Raw genomic sequence first — 15804 nt, forward strand, 5'->3', positions numbered from 1 at the left:
AAATGCCCAAAAGTGGGATTGCTGGGTCATAGGGGAGCTTTATGTGGAGTCTTTTGAGGAACACCCATACTACTTTCCAAAGTGGTTGAACGAGTTTACACTCCCACCAACAATACAATAAGGTTTCCTTCTTTCCACATCCCCTCCAGCATCTGTTGTTATTAGAGTTCTTGATTATAGCCATTCTAACTCTGGTAAGGTGGTATCTCAATGTTGTTTTGATTTGTATTTCTTTTATGGCTAAGGAGGTTGAGCATTTCTTCATGTGTCTATTGGCCATCCTTCTTTCCTCTTCAGAGAAGTTTCTCTTTAAGTCTTTAGCCCACTTATTTATTGGGCAGTTGTTTCTTTGAGGATTTATTGTTGGGGGATTTAATTTTTTGAGTTCTAAATATATTTTAGATATGAGGACCTTGTCCATTGTTTGGCTAGTGAAGATCTTCTCCCAATCCGTGGGCTTTCTGTTGATCTTGCTAGCTCTGTCCTTTGCCATGCAGAAACTTTATAATTTCATGCAATCCCATTTGTCCAACCTTTCTTTGACTTCTTGTGTTTCTGGGTCTCTATTAAGAAAATTTCATGGGGACAAACAAGTCGTTTAAGGATTCAGGTGGACCTGTTGCAACAATGAGAAGTACAAAATGTCATGTCAAAACCAGCTTTACAATGTCGGTGTGGGGGGGGGAGGGGGGTATAATTGGGTGGGGGGAGGGGGGTAAAATTGGGTGGGGGAGGGGGGAGGCGGGGAAGGGAAGTGAAGGGTAAACAAAGGAGGAGGCTGCAATGCTTGGTAAGAAATGTATGCATTATCCTGCCCATGTAATTGTAGCCCCCCTGTACAGTATGTTCTCAAATAAAATAAAATACAATTAAAAAAAAAAAAAAAAAAAAAAAAGAAAATTTCGGCCTGTGCCAAGGAGACCTAGGGTTTCTCCTATTCCATCATGTAATGTTTTCAGAGTGTCTGTTTTAACTCCAAGGTCTTTGATCCATTTGGAGTTAGCTTTAGTTTTCTACAATTAGTTAACCAATTTTGCCAGCACCATTTACTGAAGAGGCTGTCTTTCTTCCATTCTATTTTTTTAGCTCCCTATCAAAGATTAGATGGCTATAGGTCTGTGGGTCCATTTCTGGACTTTCAGTTCTCTTCCATTTGTCCTGAGGTCTGTTCTTGTTCCAATACCAAGCTGTTTTGGTTACTATGGCTTTGTAGTACAGTTTGAAATTTGGTATTGATATTCTTCCAGCATCATTCTTTCTGTTAAGGGTAGTTTTTGCTATTCGGGTTCTTTTATAGTTCCATATGAATTTTTGGATTGCCTCTTCTATGTCCTTGAAGAATGAGGTTGGAATTTTGATAGGTATCGTGTTGAATTTGTAGATAGCCTTGGGAAGTATTGCCATTTTCACGATGTTGACCTTTCCAATCCAGGAGCATGGGAGGTTTTGTCACTTTCTAAGTTCTGTTTTGATTTCCTTTTTCAAGATTTTAAAGTTTTCATCATAGAGGTCCTTCACTTCTTTGGTTAAGTTAATTCCTAGGTATTTTATTTTTTGTGGGGCTATTATGAATGGAGTTGCTTTCCTAGTTTCAGCCATGCTTTTCTCATTGTTGGCATACAGAAAAGCCATTGATTTTTGAGGGTTAATTTTATATCTTGCTACTTTGCCAAAGTTTTGAATCACCTTGAGTAATTTGGGAGCGGAGTCCAAGGGATTCTTCAAATACAAGATCATGTCATCTGCAAAGAGGGAGAGTTTTACTTCTTTCCTTATTTGGATCCCCTTTATGTTGGCATCTTGTCTTATTGCTGTAGCTAGGCATTCTAATACTAGATTGAAAAGCAGTGGAGAGAGTTGTAATCCTTGTCTTGTTCCTGAGTTAAGAGGAACTGGCTTTAGTTTTTCACCATTAAGTATAATACTGGCTGTAGGTTTGTCATATACAGCCTTTATTGTATTGAGGAATGTTCCATGGATTCCTAATTTTTCCAAAACCTTCATCATAAAGGGGTGTTGGATCTTTTCAAATACTTTTTCTGCATCTATTGAGATAACCATGTGGTTCTTATCCTTGCTCTTGTTGATGTGATGAATGATATTAATTGATTTGCGTATATTGAACCAGCTTTGCATCCCTGATATGAATCCTGTTTGGTCGTGGTGTATGATTTTTTTGGATGAATTGTTGAAGTCGATTGGCCAACATTTTGTTGAGAAGTTTTGCATCAATGTTCATCAAAGAAATGGGTCTATAGTTCTCTTTCTTTGATGAGTCCTTGCCTGGTTTTGCGATGAGGGTTATTATGGCTTCATAGAATGAGTTTGGTAGTGTACTTTCTCTTTCAATTTCATTGAAGATTTGGAGGTCTATTGGTGTGAGTTCTGCTTTGAAGGCCTTGTAGAATTCTGCTGTAAAACCATCTGGTCCTGGGCTTTTCTTAGATGGGAGGTGTCTTATTGCTGTTTCTATTTCAATGCTTGATATGGGCCTGTTAAGATGGTTTAACTCATCTTGGTTGAGTTTCAGCATGTCGATATTTGCTAGGAAAAGGTCCATTTCTGCCAAGTTCTCAAACTTATTAGCATAAAGGTTTGAGAGTATTCCTTTATAATGTTTAGAACCTTGGTTGTGTCTGCTGTGGTGTTTCCATTCTCATCTCTGAGTTTATTTATTTGGGTGTGTTCTCTTCTTTTTCTGATAAGATTTGCTAAGGGTCTGTCAATTTTGTTAATTTTTTTGAAGAACCAACTCTTTGTTTTGTTGATTCTTTCTATGGTTTGTTTTTGGATTCTAATTTATTTAATTCTGATTTAATTTTAATTATTTCTTTCCTTCTACTGGATTGGGGTTTATCTTGCTGCTCTTTTTCAAAGAAGTTCAGATGTCTCATTAAATTGTTGGTTTCAGATCTCTCCAATTTGTTGATGTAGGAGCTCAGAGCTATAAACTTGCCTCTAAGTACTGCCTTTGCTGTGTCCCAGAGGAGCTGGTAATTTGTGTGTTCATTTTTGTTGAATATCATGAACGTTTGAATTTCATTTCTAATCTCTTCCATGACTCAATGGGGATTCGGCAGTGTGTTGTTCAGCCTCCATGTGTTACAGGACTTTCTTTGATGGCTTTTGGTGTTGAGTTCTAATTTTATTCCCTTGTGGTCTGAGAGAATGCAAGGTATAACTTCAATGTTTCTCAATTTGGACAAGTTTGCTTTGTGACCTAAAATGTGGTCTATTTTGAAAAATGTTCCATGTGTTGCTGAGTAGAACGTGTATTCTGATTTTGCTGGGTGAAATATTTGGTAGATGTCAGTTAAATCTAGTTGATCTATGCAGTTGTTTAGGTCTGCGGTTTCTCTGTTGAGTTTTTGCCGAGTTGATCTATCTAGTGGGGATAGTGGTGTGTTAAAGTCCCCAACAATTAATGTCTTTGGATCTATGTGGGATTTGGGAGAAAGTAGTGTGTCTTGGATAAATTTGGGTGCTCCTTTGTTTGGCAAATAGAGATTTAGAATTGTAATATCCTCCTGAAGGAGAGATCCCTTAATTAGTATGTAGTGAACTTCTTTATCTCTTCTAACTAATTTTAATTTGAAGTCTGTTTTATCTGATATTAGGATTGCAATTCCTGCCTGTTTATGGGGGCTGTTTGCTTGGGTAGATTTTGTTCCAGCCATTTATATTCAAAACGTGTTTATAGGCAAGGTGTGTCTCCTGAAGGCAGCAGATAGAAGGATCTAGCTTGTTACTCCAACTAGACAGTCTATGTCGTTTAATTGGAGAGTTAGGCCATTAATGTTGAGAGATAGGACTGAGAGATATTTTGGAGTTCCTGTCATTTTATCCACCTTCTTGGGGGCTGTGGCCACTGGGTTCTTCCTATGGTTCTTGGATTCTCAGTTTGGGTGTGGTTTCTTGGCCTTTATTGTGGTCTTGTTGGTTTTCTATGTGTAAGACATCTTTTAAGTATCTTTTGTAGGGCTAGTTTGGTGGAGATACATTGTTTCAATTTTTCTTTGCTATGGGAGGTTTTTATTTGACCTTCGGTTATGAAGGAGAGTTTTGATGGGTACAGTATTCTTGGTTGATAGTTGTTTGTTTTTAGGGCACGGCATACATTATTTCAGGCTCTTCTTGCTTTGCCTCTGCTGAGAAATCTGACGTGATTCTAATTGGTTTCCCTTTATAGGTGATTGATCTTTTCTCCTTGACAGCTTTAAGGATCTTTTCCTTGGTCTGAATTGATCCTGTGTGGATTATAATGTGATGGTGGGATGTCCTATTCTGGTCTTGTCTATTTAGAGTTCTAAAAACTTCTTGTATCTGAATAGGCCTATCTTTTTGCATGTTTGGGAAGTTCTCTGCTAGGATTCTCTTAAACAAATTTCCTAGACCATTAATTTCTGTCTCTAGGTGCTCCTCTACACCCATTACCCTCATATTAGGCCTTCTGATGGTGTCTTCCAAATGTTGAATAGATCTATCATATTCCTTGGATTTGTCTTGGATAGTAGTATGTTCTTTCTCTATAATATCTAGGCTGTCTTCAATCCCCGAGATTCGATCTTCTACATGGTCTAACCTACTGTCAAGACTTTCTACTTTGTTTTTTATTTCTTTTCCTTCTAATTGGTTGGCTTTGGTGGCTTGAAATTCTTTGTTGAAGCTTTGTTTTAGATCTTGTATGAGCTTCTTTACTTCCTTAATTTGGTGTTCAGTGTTTATCCTCAAATCACTTAGTTGATTGGTTATGGTTTCCTTGGACTCCCATTCCTTCTGTTGGGCTCCATTCAGCATTCCCTTTGTGGTCTCCCTGACTTCTTTCAACTGTCTGTTTATTGATTCCATGAATGCCTCTATTGATGTTTGTCTATTCTCATCCTGCTCTCACAATTCCTGTATTAATCCCTTTTTTTTTGGGTCCAGTCATGGGGCCTGAACTCTGGGCCTGGGTGCTGTCCCTCAGCTCTGCAGCTAAAGGCTAGCTCTCTACCACTTGAGCCACAGCGCCACTTCTGGCTTTCTTCATTTTGCTTATGTGGTGCTGAGGAATCGAACCCAGGGCCTCAGGCATGCAAGGCAAGCGCTCTACCACGGAGCCATCTTCCCAGCCCCTCCTGTATTACTCTTTGATTCGCTTCCTCACGTTCACACAACTCCTGTAGTTCTGTTTGGCTGTTCTCAGACTGCTCCCTCCATTCCTGACTTTCTCTTTGTCCATTCTCAGCCTGCTCATGCAATTCCTGTCTGTCTCTTTGACTGTTCTCAGCCTGCTCATGCCATTCCTTTATTTCTCTTTGATTAGCTTCCTCACTCTCATGAGCTTCCTGTATTGATGTTTGGTTTGCCTTCTCTGTCTCCCTATGACGCTCACACTGAGACCTTTGCAGGTTTTCAGTGTTTTCATTCACCATGTTACCAGTAGTGTTTGTAGAGCTTTTTGGGAACTCTCCTCTGGATTATTCTTTATCTGTTCTGTCACCTGATTATCATGAGTGGGACTTGAGATACCTGGACTTGCCATTTTTCTTGTGTTTTTCTGGCTTGTTCTGCCCATTTGGTATGAAAGTAACACCAGTTTTGTGTTAGAACCCTATTTTAAGGCAAGCATCAACCAAAGTCTGTAATTGCACAGTCAAAAGTCTGCAGATACAATCTAGTTCAACAGATACAGTCTATTCAACATCAAACAACTATGTATTAATGAGCTAAGAACAGCAGAGAAGAATTTAACAAACCAGAAATTATCAGGTTTAGGGAGAAATGTGGGGAAAAATAGGGTTAGAGGGATGTGGAAAGCTAAAAGGAGAGTGAAATTAACCAAGTCCTAATCTCAAAGAGGGAAATGGATTGGACAGAATGATAGGAGAGAGAGAAGGAAAAAAAAAGACAAGAAAAAGTGGAAAAACAAAAATTTAAATTAAGGGCTGGGAAGATAGCTTAGTGGTAGAGCGCTTGCCTTGCATGCCTGAGGCCCTGGGTTCGATTCCTCAGCACCACATAAGCTGTGTGTCTCTTTGCCTGGATTTTCCCTCTCTGGCCAAACTGTACTGTGATGGCACACTTGGTGTAATTCTCTAGCCTAGGACTGTTCACTGGAACACTAAAACTGCTTTGTATGCGAGAGCTTGTTTAGCCTCCAGCTTCTCCTCCGCCATCTTCCTGGAACCTGAAGTTTTAAGAATTATTTTTTTTTTGTGCCAGTCCTGGGGCTTGAACTCAGGGCCTGGGCACTGTTCATGAACTTCATTTTCTCAAGGCTACCACTCTACCATTTGAGCCACAGCTACCCTTCAGGCTTTTTGGTGGTTAATTGGATGAACTACGATCCTCATATCTCAGTCTCCTGAAAAGTTAGGATTATAGTCATGAGCCATTGATGCCTAGCAAGAATTAATTTTTATGGTCTTACCAATTATAGGTTTCTAATTGCTAGTATCTTATGAAAATAATTGTGGCAATTAATTGCTTTAAGTTTCAATGGCAGGCAAAGGTTCTTAAATAGAATCCTTGTTCTATTGCCTGGTATGACTCATAAGACCTGTTTAATTCCCTTGAGAAGAATTGTTTTTTATAAACCACATCTCTCAGAGGGCTAATGTGCCACCAGTCTGACACCATCAGACTAGGAATTCAAAAGCACTTTTTTTTAAATCATGAAGAGCAGGTAGAAATTATAGCATCCATAAGAAATGTGGAACCACAGGCAGTAAATCCAACAATCCCAAATAGCCTGGTTCAGTGACCTCTTTTCTTTTAAAATTATCCTTGTTCATGGACCAAAGTCAGATAATGGAGTTTGATATTTGACCTCTATAGAAGTCACTAAATTTGAATACATTAAGTTAGCACTTAATCTGGGACAACTAAAACATATTGAACAATGCAGGGATAGTTTCATATCTAGTGGTTAAACATGTGTTAACATGCCATTGTTTATTGAGCATCTGCTGTTGACAGCTATTATAGCATCTTTTGTGTTTGTGTTTGTGTGTGTGTGTGTGTGCGTGCATGCATGTGTGTGTGTGCTCATGTGCTCATGCACATACACGTGCGCCAGTACCAGGAGTTGAATTCAAGGTCCCATACTTGCTCTTGCTAAGTAAGCTTTCTTGCTCATGACTAGTGCTCTATGACTTGAGCCATGCCTCCAATCTTGCTTTTGTGTTGGTTAATTGGACAGAAAGTCTCTCTCAGACTTTTCTGACCATAATGGCTTTGAACCACCATTGTCCAGATCCCATCCTTCTGAATAACTAGGACACAGCTAGGAGCTGCAGCATCCAGTTTTGAAATAGTATCTTTTGAGGGAGATAAGCCCACAAGGTTAGGATACTGAGGTTCATTGAAGCTGAAGAATTTGTCCATATTATGTACAGTTAATGCAATAGGTTGGATATGAATCCAAGTCTATCTAGCTCAAAGCCCACATACTAAATCACAACACTGTGCTCTTTCCTCCCTTCATGATGTGTAAGATGAGATGATTCCTACCTCAGGGTTATTTTGAGAATCCAATAAGACCGAAAGTCCTAGAAGTGTTAAGAAAGCTTTGTAGAGTACATGCCTCCAGCACAAGTAGAAGACAATGTAGTACAATGTCTCCAAATGTTATGTATTACGTATCTTCAATGTGTCCACCTTTTGAATAACCGGATATCCTAATGTTTCAATTGTCCCTGAATTTCTCCGGAATGAAGAGTAACTTTTTCCTAGATATAGATTCTGAGAAGTAGGTCATTGGTCCTGGGTGCCTGGTGATATTTTCAAGAGCATTCATTTCCTGCAGCTGAGAGAAGATAGAGACTTCTTCTTGGTGTCTGTAGACACAGGCATGTAGGGGCCAAGCTGCTTGGGGGCTCAATTTGGTGTGTGTCTAGCTGCAATTTTAACGTGGCTATTGTGTCTTTTTCCTCTGTGTTTGTCAAAGAAATCAAGGGACTCCTCCAAATAAGGGACATTGGCCATTTCTTAATGCAAGACATCGCCTTTCTGTCTGGTAAGTAAGTTCTCATGTATTTAGCAGGAGATAAATGTGTGAATTGATGAGTAGAGTAAGATTGGAACTTATAAATAGTGCTCTGTTCTCTCTATATAAGCATTTGTGCCATTATACTAGTTTGAGAAGCATTCTTTTTATTTTATTTATTATTTCTTGGTGGTTTGGGGGCTTGAACTCAGGGAATCGTGCTCTTGCTTAGCTTTTGCTCAAGGCTAGCATTCTACTTCGTGAGTCACCACTCCGTTTCTGGCATTTTGGTGATTAATAGCAGATAAAAGTATCTCCTATTTGTCTGCCCAGGCTAGATTCAAAACACGATACTCAGATCTTAGACTCCTCACTAGAAGGATAACAGGCTGGAGTAAAAGTTTATTTTAGTCAGTGATAATTTACCCTTTTAGGAACTTATGTGGTTCTTTTCATTTGATATGTCAGTTTGCTTAGATTTTAGATGTTCTTTTCCTGAGATTACTTATCAATTTTGTTACCAAACATATAGTTTTATAAATAGGGAATACATTAAATTAGATATGATATATCACTTACATTATTTCTGTCACTAGCTCTACAATATGCCCTACCTATAGTGGCACTTTTTGTAGTGGAGCACAAACTGTTTTGAGTTCTACAGTTTGTCTATTGATTCCTTGAAAACTTTTTGAGAAGATGCTATTCATTATCTACAATATCTTTAAGCTGCTTTTTAATTCTAGAATATCATTTAGTGAGCATAATCAATATGTGATTTAATATTTTTCAGTAGTTTCATTTAAAAGATAATTTGGAGCTGGACACTGGTGAGTCATATCTATAATCCTAGCTATTTGAGAAGCTGAGATATGAGAATTATAGTTCAAAGCCAATTAATCATGAAAAACCCAGAAATAAAGGTGTGCCTCCAATGGTAGAACGTTAGTCTTGAGCAAAAAAGCTCAGGGACAGCAACCAGGCCTTGAGTTCAAGCCCCATGACTAGCACACAGAAAAAAAAAATGGGGGATGAGGACTGTCTCTGAAATTTCCTTTGGTAAAATTAAGTTAAATAATTTAGTTTCTTTCCATGTGCACTCAAGAATAAGCATCTTGCTTTTCTTGGAAGCAGATTTTTTTTAAAAAATCAGTAACAATTAGGTTCACATGCACAATATCTATCAAACAGTGTGAGATGTGGATAGTAAAATTTGTGGTTATCAGTTTTGCTTCATGTATTTTGTAGCCTCGTTATTAGGTACATAAACATTTAGGATTGTGTCCTTATTGATAAATTGACCACTTTTTCATTATCAAACAAACTCATATCTACTGAAATTTGCTTATCTAATATTAGACAACATTAGCAAAGCACATTTTTTTTCCTTGTTGTTTTATGTACATTTGTGCATTTATATTTAAAGTGTATTTCTCATAGACAACATAGAGTTGGATCATGCTTATTATTCAGTTTATCTTTGACTTTAGATGTAAAGTCAGGATCATTTATATTTAAAGTCATGATTCATATGATTGAGCTTAATCCTACCAGCTTACTACTTATTTATCATATTTCTTGTTTTTCTCCTTTTCTAATTTCTTTTAGATTTGAGTATGTCTTTTCATTCTATCTCATTTGTTATTGTCATACACATGAACATATATGTGTACATTTATACATATATATTTGTTTACATATTTTTATACTGAAAATTAATTATAAAAAGAGTTTCATTATATTTACATAAATTCATATATACACCATTTTCTACTTGCATGTCAAACTTTTAATCACTCATTTGGAATTAGGCTTATAACCCTGATATAGAAATAGTTCTTTCTTATTCTCCATTAGTTTTTCTACTTGGAGTATCAACTTTTTATTTAGGCATATTTATTATACATATTATATAATATTTTCTTCTGACTTTACTAATTCATTTTCTTCTCTTCCTATTCTTCATTTTTTTTCCTGTTTAGAAAGCACTTTGCCACTTCTTAAACTTAGTGTCATGAGTTTGGTGCCATTTTGGTTTAGATCATCATTTTGGTAGACATCATCATACTTAGAAAGGTTTTGTTGACCTAAAACAATCTTTTAATCACTCTATTTAAGTAAAGCATCCATATCCTTATTTTAGTATCTCATAAATTGTCAATTTGATTATTTTTCTCCCCTTTCAGGTGGCCGAGGAAAGGACAATGCTTGGATCATTACTTTTCCAGAAAACTGTAATTTCAAATGTATACCAGAAGAAGTAATAGCAAAAGTGCTCAGTTATCTGACATCTATTGCAAGGTGCAACATTTAATTACATTTAAAATCTTTGTTTTATATCAAATGCCTATGTGAATGTCTTAACACAAAAATGACAATATAGCTATTATTGTTACTATTATGATGATAGATGATACTTCGATTTGACTATAACCGAAGGAAAAGCTGAACACTGTCTGGGTTGCTGTAAAAATTATCCAGGGGTTCTTTGGAAACAAAAGTAGAGATCTGGAAGTATTTGGTGTCATGAAAGAGAACATAGGCTAATGAAGATCAGACGTAAAGACCTTAATTTGCTTAAAAGGAAATCTTACCAGCCAAGACTGAGGATAGCTATTCTTTATTTTGTCCAAGGATAAATTAGGACTAGATCTTAAATGGTTCAATAACTATATTGGCAGACACTAGGAGAAATGCCTTAAGATTAAAGCTATTTTGTTAACCTTGTTATTACACTGTCACTTTTGTATTAAAAAAAATTGACATTAGTATTCAGAAATGAATTTTAACTAGTAAGAAGGAAGACACAGATTTTTCTAAGAAAGGACCTTTGAGAGCTGGGCACCATTGGCTCATTCTGTCATTCTAGCTACTCAAGAGGCTGAGATTTCAGGATCACAGTTTGAAGCCAGCCCACATAGGAAAGTCTGTGAGACTCATCTCCAATGAAGTGAAGCTGTGGTTCACGTGATTGAGCAAAATTAGCTTCAGTGCTTAGGAATTCAAGCCCTAGGAATGGTATTGTTTGTAATAAATTTCTATATAGAGGACATTGTAATAGGTTTCTATATCCAAATCTGTTTTTAGTCAGGCATTAAATGTAAATAAAATGCGTACATATACGTGTATAGAGGACTAGTACTATTAGTAAGGAAAATATTAATTTTGTTTATCTTGTAGGCAAAATGGGTCAGACTCACGATTTACCATTATTGTGGATAGAAGATTAGATACGTGGTCTTCTCTCAAAATCTCCCTTCAAAAAATCTCAGTAAGTTCCATGCACTGTACATTGACTTCTTGTTTTTGTTTTACATTCTACTTTGTGTTTTGATGGTACCTATTATTTTAATAATGAGAGATGCTATAAAAATAAATGAGATAATGAGGAAGGAAAGTAGGAAGATGACTTTGGAGAAGAGACCAAGGTAAAATCCCTTCCACTAAATTCCAGTGGGAAAGAACTTGTAATTAGTAGTAGTAGTTCTGTTGAGTGAGCAAAAGACTCATGGTTATACTCCTTTTTTAAAAAAAGTTACATTCTTTTCTTTAAGTACCCATAGTGCGGCTTAAAGTTAGGGCCTTGTATTCTCACTTGGCTTTTCCATCCAATGCTGGTTGGTGTTCTACTGCTTGAGCCACCCCTCCACTGTTTTTGGGTTAATTGGAGAGAATCTCATGGACTTTTTTTTTTTTTGCTCCAGCTGACTTTCAACCACAATCTGTCTCCACAGTAGCTGGGATTACAGATATGTGCAGCACCTGGCTCAGGACATGATTTATGTTTTTTGTTTGTTTGTTTGGTAGGTTATGGGGCTTGAACTCAGGGCCAGAGCACTGTTCCTGAGCTCTTCTGCTCAAGGCTAGCGCTCTACCACTCGAGCCACAGCTCCACTTCTGGGTTTTTGGTGGTTAATTGGAGGTAGGAGTCTCATGGACTTTCCTTCCTGGTCTGGTTTTGAACTGTGATCCCCAGATCTCAACCTCCCGAGGATCTAGGATTATAGGTGTGAGCCAATTGGTGCCTGGTTGAAATAAGCATTCTCAAAAAAGTATTTTGTTGGGCATGTCTCTAGATTTGTTTGTCCATGGATAGAGTTGGAAGGTAAATCACCTGTGGTGGGACTTATCTGCTTTACTGGAATGTTCTCCTCAGTCTTCCAAAACCCTGAGAGAGAAAACTGTTGTCTAAAAAAACACATAAGAAATACATCATTCCCACATCCAAGATGTCTTTAACTTTATTAGACTTAGCAGGATGTAGTGCCGTTTTTTGATCTTTCCCTTTCGTAGAAGAGGTGAAGAACTTACAGACACCTGAGAGCTAACAAGATTACAGTTGTCTGTGAAAGTTTCATGGGGACCATTTCCTCCATCAGACCCAAGACGATAGGAAACTGTATGATTTTTTTTTTTAATGATTTCAACCTCATTTGCCATCAGAATTTCTTTTTTTAATGTTTTGACTTTTTATCCATTTATTTTGCAAAAAATAAAACAAAACTCAGCAATACATAATATAGTAGGGAAGTAAATTTATATTTTTAATGGTTATGTAAAAACTATATGTTACTTATGGTACCAAGTGATTTTTTTAATATATAGTCTGTACAGTGTGTACACAAATGCTTTATTTGTAGTGCATAACATAGGGTAAAGTTCTCTTTAAAGATTCAGTATTTTTTTATGGTGAAAAACATTCAAAATATGGTATCTTTTTTTTTTTATATTTGTTTCCAGTCCTAGGGCTTGAACTCATGGCCCGGGCACTGTCCCTTAGTAGTTTTGTTCAAGGCTAGCAATCTACCATTTGAGTCACATCTCTACTTCTGGCTCTTTGCTCATTAATTAGAGATAAAAGTCTCACAGTCTTTCCTGCCCAGGGTAGCTTTGAACAGTAATTGTCAGATCTCACCCTCCTGAGTAGTTAGGATTTCAGATGTGAGTCACAGGTGCCCGGCTAAAATACTTTGTTTTAGATTTTTGGATTTTTCAATCCTATAATATATTCTCATTATATATACTCACCTTCCTGTACAGTAGCACACTCAACTTCTCTCATCTGAAATTCTTCCTTTGTTTCCTCATGGAGGAGGTTACTCCCACCAGAGAAAATGAAATTAGTTTCAAAGGCAAGAGAAAAATCTAAGTTGTTGGACTTCTCAGTCACTGTTCTTTTTTGGTTAATTTGTCATCAATGTGCATTAAAAATATGCTTGTACACAAAGCTAGATTCATGGGGAAGTCCCTATGATGATTACGTAACCTTTTTCGGGTGGTGTCCTTTGCACCTGCTGCTTTCTAGCGTTTTTTTCAAATGACTTAGCTACACAACTACATTCAGTGATTTTAGAAAACTGCAAAATTCCCTTTGGAAAGGCCAAGTCTATCCCCCACCCCCGGCCATATACCACGGAACCCTGTCAGTGGGATAAAGAATTAATTGTAAAGACCATTTTCCATGTTGTGACCTTTTTGGGTTGGTTCTTGGGTTTGTTGAATAAGTAGATTGTGTTTTATGCCAATAATCAATTCCTTTATACAAACTGTAACACTAGATGCAATAAAACATCTCTTTTCCTGCCTAGCTTTTGTTTGGGGGCCAATACTGTCCTTGCTTGATTAAATTAATTTTCATTGTCTCTCTGGCACAGGACCACTAGTATTTTGGTCAAGTTTGCATTTTCTCCATTAGGTAGGCTGCTTGAAATAGAATTCATACTTTTGCTAAAACAGAAGTACAAGATTTAGGTCTTGACCTCATTAAATTGAGATCAATAGAAGGGCAGTGACCTATTTTTTAGGGAGTAGTACTCCTTTTTGTTTTCCCAGGACTGTTCATAATAAATTAACCCTAACCATGTTCAGTAAGTGGCTCAGAGCTTGTGTTTTTATTCTCCTAAGTGCCAAACTGATGTGCTAGGCCAGAGTTAAAGATCAGGTCTTTGCCCACACTGAAGAGCACATTCATTTCAACCATCAGTAACTGTCTGGCACTGTTTGAAATAAAGGTATTAATAACAGCTAATTTCAAGAACAAAAATGGGCACTGAGCAAGGATTTCTGGTGAAAGTAGCCATTGTGTAGACAAATGTAATTGTCTGTTCTTTCCTTTCTTTCCTTCTTCTCCCTCCCTCCTCTCCCTTCTTCCGTCCATCCATCTATTCACCCTTTGCACTCACTCTCCCTTCTTCTTTCCCTTCCTTTTTGTGTTCCTAGGGAATTGAACCCAGAACCTTGTTCTTTACAACTGAACTCTCTTGGCCATAGTGGTCAATACAAGAATTTGAACTTAGGACTTCTGACTTCCTAGGTGGAAACTTTACCACTTAGCCTTGCTTTTGTATCTTTGCACAGGGCTGGTCTTAAAACATGGTTTTTCCTGTGCCACCCATGTATCTGGGATTATCATGCTCAGACTGTGGGCTAAGTTGGGATGTTAACTTTTTGTCTATGCTGTCCTTGAACTGCAATCATTTTGATCTTTACATACCCAATAGCTGGGTTTACAGGTGTCAGCTACCATGCCTGGCCAGCCTCTGTTTTTTTGAGCCAATATCTTATTACGTAGTTCAGGCTGGCTTTGAATGTGTTATTGTTTTGCTTCTGCTTCCTAAGTGCTGAGATTACAAGCATATACCATCATGTCCAGTATATTATTTTAAATAAGTATATGTTAGATTATCACACAATTCACTTGGATTGTAATTTCCAAATTCCCAAATAAATAGCAGCAGTTAGGTCAGGTCATACTTCGTAATTAATAAGATAGTTGAAAAAATATTGCTTGGCATAATATTATACATATTAATGAGGCCATATATGGTCAAAGCAAGGCTACTAAATGTATCATCTTAAACCTTTATCATGTCTTTGAGGTGAAGCGATTCAAAATGATCTCTTGGAGCTATTTGGGGCAGGCCGGTGGGGGGTGGTTAGTTTCAGAGAAACTCATGGCCATTAGAAAGTTTGCGTGTTCTGTTCTGTTTTAGATGATTATCAGGACAAAATTTTACCAGCAAGCCTTTCCTCAGGCTTAGATCCAGCATGAAGTGTGAAAAAATACAGAATTTAAAATTATAAGTCACAGACCTGGGGAAGATCAAAGGAAAAGATCTCAGTTAATACTACCTTCACAAAGATTCTTAGCATTCCACCTTAAAAATCCAACTGCGCAGTAGAAAAAAACCAGTCCCATCCAGATTGTTCTTTGGAGGGGAGTGGATTTTATTTTTTTTTCCTCCACACTTGGTGGAAATGCCGGATCTTCGGGAGCCGTCCAGCCTCAGCTAATCCACCAGGTTCAATCAGGCTAAGTAGTTGGGGAATGTGTCAACTCTGAATTACAATGAGCAGCAGGGAAGGAGCTGTCAGCTGACTAATCAGGGATAGTGGATTTTTGTGCGGCGGCGCCGCTGCAGCAGTGGTAATGGAAGCAGCTACGCTAGCTTTGTTTGGTGGAGATGTTTGGCTGCCGTTTTTAAATACCACCCAAGAAGCAGCTCATATTTCATCAGTGAGCCATTGACAATTGGAAAAGAAGAGTGTAAAAGATGGCAGAAGCGAATCCCCCGAGAGGCAAGATGAGGTTCAGAAGGAATGCGGTAAGGGCTCTGCCTGCAGTTCTGGAAAGCCTATTCCCAAGTTCAACTGCAGAGATGCTGCAGCATGGTGCACATTCCTGCCTGAGTGGGGCTTTTAAGGACAGAATGGAGTCTTAGATTTGCATGGATCGCATTGATGAGCTTTTCTGAGGCTGGCCAAGGGTAATTGAAGGAAGTGGAAGAGGTCGAATTTCATTTCACAATCTAAATGCCATCAAGTTTAGGAGAGAG

At 37.7% G+C, this 15804-nt stretch overlaps 1 protein-coding gene across 4 annotated transcripts in view; it reads left to right on the plus strand.

Moving 5' to 3' along the window:
- Positions 1–15216: 15216 nt before the first annotated feature.
- Mcf2 (MCF.2 cell line derived transforming sequence) overlaps positions 15217–15804 on the plus strand; it is a 63176-nt gene continuing 62588 nt past the window's right edge. For all 4 annotated transcript variants that reach the window (XM_070039635.1, XM_070039636.1, XM_070039637.1 and 1 more), the window contains exon 1: positions 15217–15573. In XM_070039635.1, coding sequence (XP_069895736.1) covers positions 15523–15573 — 51 coding nt within the window. In that variant the 5' untranslated portion in view covers positions 15217–15522. The remainder of the gene's footprint in view (positions 15574–15804) is intronic.

The sequence above is a fragment of the Dipodomys merriami genome, unplaced genomic scaffold, assembly GCF_024711535.1.
Source record: "Dipodomys merriami isolate MVZ:Mamm:240054 unplaced genomic scaffold, mDipMer1.0.p SCAF_3, whole genome shotgun sequence".
NCBI lineage: Eukaryota > Metazoa > Chordata > Mammalia > Rodentia > Heteromyidae > Dipodomys > Dipodomys merriami.